We start from the raw sequence: 7,668 nt of genomic DNA, 5'->3' as shown, positions 1-7,668 counted from the left end.
CAAAAACACATTGGATAATGCGTTTCATATTACTTGAGGTTCACAAGGAGAGACAGCGCTTTATGTCTCATAGAAACGGAGAAAAAGGGGATTCCCCCAACTTACCCCAACCGCCAACTAACCCCGGGCTCCCCTACACCACACACCATTAACGGCTGCTTGATTAGTGCCAAACCGCACCTTCACACAAAACCCGACCGATTAGTTTCTATTATTTTTCGATAATATTATTAATATTATATTAATTATCAGATCCCGGGCGAGAACCATTCTTGGACCAGGTCCCGGATCTGAATCTGAACCAGGCCCCTGATTCGGCGCCAAAGTTCTTCGTTGCATGTATAATGAAGGGTCGAAACAAAGCACTGGGATCCTAGTCCATTCATCTGAAAATCTAACCGATCGATCTACTGGAGCGGGGAGACATACTAATACTGGTGTTATTTATCCCTCATCAAACGATGTTTTGTCGAATATTGCAGATGATTGACGAAATACAATCAGAAATAATTAATTTGATTTATCATCATCGCGTGCCGTTGATTCAAAAGATAGTGTTTTATTTTTGTAAAAAAACAAGGTTAGACTGTTTATTTTTTTTCGAAAAAAAAACATAATGCGCTTTATTTTTGGGTTTTAAGTACTTACACAAAAAATATCAAATCTTTATACTGTTGATAATTTAATTTAAAAAGCCTAGAGTACTTGCTTGTAGTTGTGTTTTTATCTTAAAAACTGCAGTTTTCATATCAGCACATTCGTTATCTGAAACAACCGTTCCGTTCTATACCCTTGACCAATCTCGCTAAGCCTCATTCTCTCGCTCCCTTCCTCTCTAGTTAAATTGTGTCTTTTTTGTTTACATGGTTCATTTAGTTTAGTTCTGCACATACCTCATTACTAGCTTTGTTGCTTCTCTCATTTATAGGAAACCTTGGATACATAATTCAAGAAAAACGGATAGTTTAATAAGTTTCTCATACAGTTTCTTTTCCATTTTTCTTTTTTATTCTTCTCGGAGTACCGTAAGCGCAATGTGATTCGTTGACTTCATTATCCGAATTGTTTAGTTAATTCTTTGTTTGTTCGCTATAGTTGGTTGCGTTGCGTGTGTTTGTGTGTGAATTTAATGTACAATACACGAAAGGTTGTGTGCTGGCAGTGTGTTAGTGTGTGTGGATTGAAGTTATGAAAAGCTAGTTTCTGATCAGCTAAAATAAATAGAAATAAAAAATGTAGAAGTCTCAGACAACATTTTTGGGAGTTCCATGAAACAGGGTTAATCTGAAGCACAGGACTAGAGTGCGTAATCACAGTAATCACATTCATTAGAGGTTAATTGTTTATTTTTGAGAAGTTTACAAGAAGAGCTCAAGCAAAAAAGTTTCAAAGTGTACATATTGTGTCTGCACTGACGATACTCATGATGCAACAGTAGGTGAACAATTGGAGACTCCTCTGCGACGCATTAATATACCGTTTACTGTGATAATTTACAGTTGTTCAAATTATATTCTGCTCTGTATCACGCTAGCTATCATTTCTTCTCTGTATACATCATTTGATTTCTTACGCTAAACCATCACTTAAGTGAAACCGATCGAGAAAGGAAGATTTCTTCGTTACAAGGGAATAAGGAAATAAAAACAAGTATGTAAAACAATAAAAACTCATAAGTTTATTTAGGATCTACGTCTCTGTCTCTCTGTCACTTTGTACATGGATGTACACCATTTCTTCGATTTGTTTGTGTTTATTGGGTGTATCTCTGTCATATGGCTACCCCTTGCTCAATTTGTTTAGTTTTTTGTCTGGTAATTTAGCGAACTATGCGTTTCTAAGATCAGACATGTTTTGTTGTTTACTGACTGTACAATATGATCATCTTAGAATAGAATTAAATAGCACTATCGTTAATACAGTGAGAATCATCCAGCTATTGTTACGGTAATGTAGCGTGATCGATGTGCTAGTGTCGCCGCATTTGCCTGAAATGTTGAAAACACGTTTATTACTTGTTCTTAGTGAAACGTTCGTACGAAAGAATCACATTCTAAAATATCCCGAAGGTTAAAAAAGAATAATCATAGAGAGTTGTATTGGGCCATTAACCCATTATCCTCACGTGATGTCATATGGCATCACCAAATATGCAATTTTATAGTAACAGCTTGTTTGAACTTATTCGTACTAGTTCTTGTACTTGATGCACAGAGCATTAATTAAGCTATTTTAAATATATAATACGTCACAATTCGTTTAACTATTGCGATTTGTCTCTTGCGGGGAATGTGCTGAATAAAGAATAAAATTATTTCTTTATTGCACTTATCGATAAGGCTTTGCTTTCTAAATATATTCCAATATATTTTCATTTAATTAAACTTCAGAATGATTTTTAATTGATTTTCTATGAAAATGTAAACATGTCAACGTTTGAGACTATTGGTCTTGATTGAAAATGGTTTCCACCACAATTCGCCCAGCATAGGGTTAAATGGAAGTTATTTATGGATAATCGAAACATGTTTTCACCTATTTCATGATATCCAAATGAATTTTATTAGAATATCGAAAGTCGTTAAAAGAAACATGGGCTATAACATTGCTAGGAAGAAGCGCTGCGTTGTAACAGTCACACCTGCATAGGAAATCCATAGCAAATGGTACTACTGGAAATATTCGATAAACAATGGTAAGTTATTTATGAAATTCCCCTTACAAATCCTATTTAAAAACCGCTTGCAGCTATCAACATGTGGTCATTCATAAGTTTGTATCTCAAATGAATCCAAAAAGATACTGGTTGCTGCGAAAACCAGACCCACACCGATAGTTCATTTATCGTCTCAAAATATAACATTTTTTTATTTAGAAAAATCAGTTTTTATCATTTACAATTCGATCCATTCGAAAATCTATCTATTAACAACATAAAAACAAATCTTACCTATAACGGTAACGTTTGACATAGTCTTATGAGTAGTGGTTACTCCGCCACTGTTGCCACCACCTCCGAACCCGCCCGTTGTCGTCGCACCAGCTTCGGCTTGAAGCATTCCGGGTCTGTGACACGTATCACCTGCGTATACTTGCACCTGGTTTCCCTCTATTGGCACGTAGCTGATGCAGACGCCATGCTGCGAACTGAGATGTTTCGCGATGATGAACGTCGTCTGGTTCTCCTGCCAGTGACCATGGCAGGTGTACGCTGGAAATTAAAAATAAAGAATTTAAGAAGTTCAAGTACGCAAAAGGTATGGGTGAAACTTACTTTCTTCTTCGTCGTTTTTACATTTTGGCTTAACTTCTATTACAGTGTTTTCATTACATCCTATATATAAACGTCTGTTGGTATTGTGATTAATATTACATCCCATCGTTTCTCTACGAGCTCGGGTAGATTCTAAAATTAAACTTGCCGTAGTTTTTTATTCTATTCCACTAACCAGGAATCAATCTTACCTAAATTGTAAAAGTCTTGTGTGACATTATCACTAGGCTGTTGTAGCACCTGTGCCACTGCGGCCGTCCGCCTCATTCGAGAAAAAGCTTTTCGCTTCTCCATGCTGTAGTAGTAACTGTCCGCATTTTCCTGATTGCGGAAACTTACCACCTCCCGATGCCTGTGCATCCGACTCTTGTTATTGTGATTTCGTTTGTGCCTTGAAATCGACGAGGAAGGAATGAGGAAACCTTTAATTGAGTAGTACCCTTCCATCGGGCAGATTTGGGTCTCCGGGTTATTAGCTGCAGGGGGGACATGAGTTTGATTAGTTGATTGATATTTTATGGCCACTTGCCAGCTTCTTGCAATTACCTAATAAAGTAACAAACGGAGTCCGATGCACGTCAAAATTTTCAGTCGTACACGCATCCTCCAGCCTAGCTGCGGGCGTTCCCATCTGTAGCTCAGCTACGTGAGTATCTCGTCGATAGAACATCACACACATGTACCCAGATGTGCTGTAACAAACAAAAAGCTACTTTGGTGACTGTTCTAACTATGGCGATCAATCTTCAATTAGACTTAATTGAACTGAGATTTTCGTGTTTTGTTTTTCCACTCACCATCCAGTTGTATGATGAACGACGGCCATCATCTCAGTGGTCGTCTGTTTGTTGATTTGCTCACAGAGCGCCCGTGCTTCCATATACCCACTTGGCTTCACAATGTGTAACGAACCGTCACTGTGGGTGAGGTTTAGAATGAAGAGAGTTTTATTAATAAATTATTGTGCATCATGATGAGTGCCATGACGCAATACACTAACCTCGGATGGAAAATGTAGTTTGCGTTTCCCATCAGTGCATGCCAATGTCGAGGGCCTTTGAACCACGCCGGAAAATCACACCGTTCCGTTATCGGAGCGCGCTTCAGTGTCATGATTCGCGAACCAACTTCTGCACTTTCCAACCCATTACAGGTAGCATCACCGGACTGAGCTAGCTTGTATTCAGCGTCTGCATTCGCTGCTCCTGATTCCAGTCAGAAAGCATGTGATTAAATAAAACAGATACTACTGGATAATGGTAGAAATGGTAGAGATCATTACCTGACCCACTGATCTTTTCGTACACAAAGCACCTGAAGCGATCCTCGTTCGAGGTCGCATGGTAGTGTGAAACCAGTCCGACCAGATACCGGGAATTGCCATCCTTCCACCATGCAAGACAAGTCAGTTCTTCCACTGCAATTGAACAAATCAGACGCTTACTAAATATCCAACAGCATTATTTGCAAAAAACTTATTCAAACCTGTGCTCTCTGTACCGGATACGTCTGGACAGGCCTGGAAATTTAACAGTAACCTGCTGTCTTCTGTACACATATCCATCTTGGATACTGGATTCTTGCACTCTCCATGACCTCGATTGTACGTAAAAGTGAATGAACCTTCGGGTTGAGGGGGAAAGTCAAACCGTCAAGTTGACACGGATCGAACAACAATTCCAAAAGACTTACCCGACAGTGGACATTTGATGGGCTCTGGGTTGATCTTGAACATACTGTAGAGTAGTGCATCGCCGGGGATTTGCTCACAAAGGTAGTGTAACGTTTCGCGTCCCTTGCATCCCATACCTAGAACGAGTTTGCACGTGCAAAACTTTAGCGCAATTCCATATCTTGCGATGCGGCCCACACTCTAGCTTCCATCACTCACTAAAAGCGCTTGCACCACAAAGAAACAACACAATCACTACATGTACACTGGCATAATACTATACAGATAGAGATAGATTGAAAGATAGAGAGAGATAGATATTTGAAAGTAACAATGCCAAACTGTCTGATGCTAGCTGAATTATTTAGGCTTCTTTGAGCATCTGCTTACTGAATTGTGGATTTGATAGTGAATAAATCAACTAGCAGCAGATCACACGAGATCAAGCAAGTATTAAATGACTAAAACGAAATATGTATGCAGTTTTGCACAGATAGTTTATAAGGTCGGTCGTCTGTTTCATTTCCATGAGCAGTGTTTTCTCTTCGCAAGCATTCAATAGGAAAATATAGGAAAATTGGCAGATTTCGGCCGCTCTCGTTTGGTAGGATGATTTCTGCATCCAGGTTTCATAAAATACATAATTGCATTCTAACAGCAAGCAGTTGAAAAGGACACACGACAAAAAGGAAAGAAGCAAACGAAATAATCACGTTGATAGTACCAAAATCCAATTTACGTTTTAGTCATTTAGTGCTTCTAGACAATCAGAACTAATAGGAAAGTATAACTAGAAAATTAAATAAACGTAAATGTGAAAGACACTATCCACGAGGAAAGAAAACTAATAAAAAATTGCTTCGTTTTGTTTCAATTCAAGTACAAGAAGATACCCTTCCAGCACTTTGATTCTAAGAGCCCTTGGGTACAGATTGTGCCACATATCAACTCTCGACGGGGACTCTTAGAAACAGTATCCTGCCAGAGCACAATTAATAACTACAATTTAAATCTACTACTTATGGTAAAGGGTGCGTTTAGTAGTGCGCTATCAATTCGAATTGGAAAGTTTGTCATAATTTTCTTAAACAATTGCTCGATCGTCAGCTGTCGCTGTTCCATCGTTTCTAATAAGTTTTTAGCAGTCCTTTAATTGGAAGCTACCATCATCATCATCATCATCACCGGATGTGCTAAGGTTCGAATACAGGGGAAGGAGCATGTATCATTCTATGCTCGCTTTGTGAAAATGGGAAAACTGTGTCACGTGCTTGTTCACTCTGTTGCGCTTGCAGCCGGGAAAGTTTGGTTATCGATTTTCGCTTATTTTCGTGAAACGAAAGTTGAAAAGGTACGTGGAATTGGTTTTGAAACGAATCGAAAGAATACATGGGAAAAGTTAGTACGGTCATTCCATTTTTACTACACGAGTATGAAAGCTGTTTCAAAGTATCGAGAAAAAAATGTATACTATCAACGCTAATAAACAGAAAACAAACAAAAATACTCTATGATGCTGTATTATTCATCGGAACAAAGACGTGTGTGCGGCTATCCAATTTTCCCCTATTTTCCTATGTATGGCATAATGCACTTTTGTTTCTTTTATATGATTAATTTCTGGCATCTATGCTCTCGACTGCTTGCTTGAACTCTCTCGTTTACAGTTGATAATATGTGCAATGACAATTGATGTGTACAGTTGCCGAAATACAGAAAGGAGGAAGAGGAAAATTTATTCTTGCACTCACGAAAAACTAAGAAAAATTCTCGCTCTACATGTATATGGTTAGTTATTATGTATATGCTTTTATGCAAAAAAACAAAGTCGGGCCAACCCATCCCAACACACATTCGCTCGATTTCCTTTCTCACTAGTCCGTGGTAGATAGACGATACGGCGATGCTGTTCTAGATTTCGCTTATATCTGTTTTTTTGTGCTGCATTCTCCGATCTTATGTGCGCTCTATCTCGCCTAATTGAATTAGTGCCGAAAGATGATATCTGAGCAGTATTTTTTCACATTTATTTTTTGTTTGTTTTCCTTTATCTTATTCACCAAAATGACACAGAAATAATATAGAAACAGACAAGAACCAAATACACATAAATTATACTTTTAAAATGTAAGACAGGGTGACAAGCTAAATTAGATTTTCCAGTTGTTTTTCTTTTGTGACTTTTGGCTTTAATTTATTCCGCGGCTGACACCGCGAACAGTTTTTCCGATGCTGGGAAATTTTACGGTTGATAAATGTAATTTGAGAAGCTATCCTAAGCACATTTAACTATTTTTGACAGGCCGGATCTTACATGGCTAGTAATTTTATTGGCATTATGGGAAGTCATGAGGAAAGTTTACTGCCCAGGAAGAAGTTTTACGGTCGAGATTGTAAACTTATCCAGCAATTTTTTGTTTTTGTTTTTCAATAATAGTAATTTACTAATGTTTAAGGAATCTAAAAATATATTTCATACTACTAACATTACATCTGTAATTGTAATATGTCTGCCACCGGCATCAGTACCAGCCACGCGAGCTCCCTGTTTCCATTAAAAAAAACTGTCACCCTACTTCATCGATAAAACATTTGAATCCTTTCACACATACCCGAACATCGAAACGTTCTTGCCACTTTACCCTTCCAGCCATCACAACCACAAATCATTTCACCAAGCACCAACTACCTAATGATCGATTGGGGGGTGGTGAAAATAAGG

General features: G+C 38.2%; 1 protein-coding gene across 2 annotated transcripts in view; it reads right to left on the bottom strand.

The window, feature by feature from the left end:
* Positions 1-1,655: 1,655 nt before the first annotated feature.
* The window catches only part of LOC131676550 (uncharacterized), an 11,549-nt gene continuing 5,536 nt past the window's right edge, over positions 1,656-7,668 (bottom strand). For both annotated transcript variants that reach the window (XM_058955640.1, XM_058955641.1), the window contains exons 5-14: positions 4,967-5,083; positions 4,760-4,897; positions 4,557-4,691; positions 4,275-4,479; positions 4,072-4,191; positions 3,821-3,966; positions 3,466-3,750; positions 3,275-3,406; positions 2,951-3,211; positions 1,656-1,988 (exon numbers count right to left, since the gene is read on the bottom strand). In XM_058955640.1, coding sequence (XP_058811623.1) covers positions 1,882-1,988; positions 2,951-3,211; positions 3,275-3,406; positions 3,466-3,750; positions 3,821-3,966; positions 4,072-4,191; positions 4,275-4,479; positions 4,557-4,691; positions 4,760-4,897; positions 4,967-5,083 — 1,646 coding nt within the window. In that variant the 3' untranslated portion in view covers positions 1,656-1,881. The remainder of the gene's footprint in view (positions 1,989-2,950; positions 3,212-3,274; positions 3,407-3,465; positions 3,751-3,820; positions 3,967-4,071; positions 4,192-4,274; positions 4,480-4,556; positions 4,692-4,759; positions 4,898-4,966; positions 5,084-7,668) is intronic.

Source organism: Topomyia yanbarensis, chromosome 1, assembly GCF_030247195.1.
Source record: "Topomyia yanbarensis strain Yona2022 chromosome 1, ASM3024719v1, whole genome shotgun sequence".
In the NCBI taxonomy this organism is placed as follows: Eukaryota; Metazoa; Arthropoda; class Insecta; order Diptera; family Culicidae; genus Topomyia; species Topomyia yanbarensis.
Note: the sequence above shows the minus strand (reverse complement) of the source record. Positions and strands in the feature narration are given on the sequence as shown.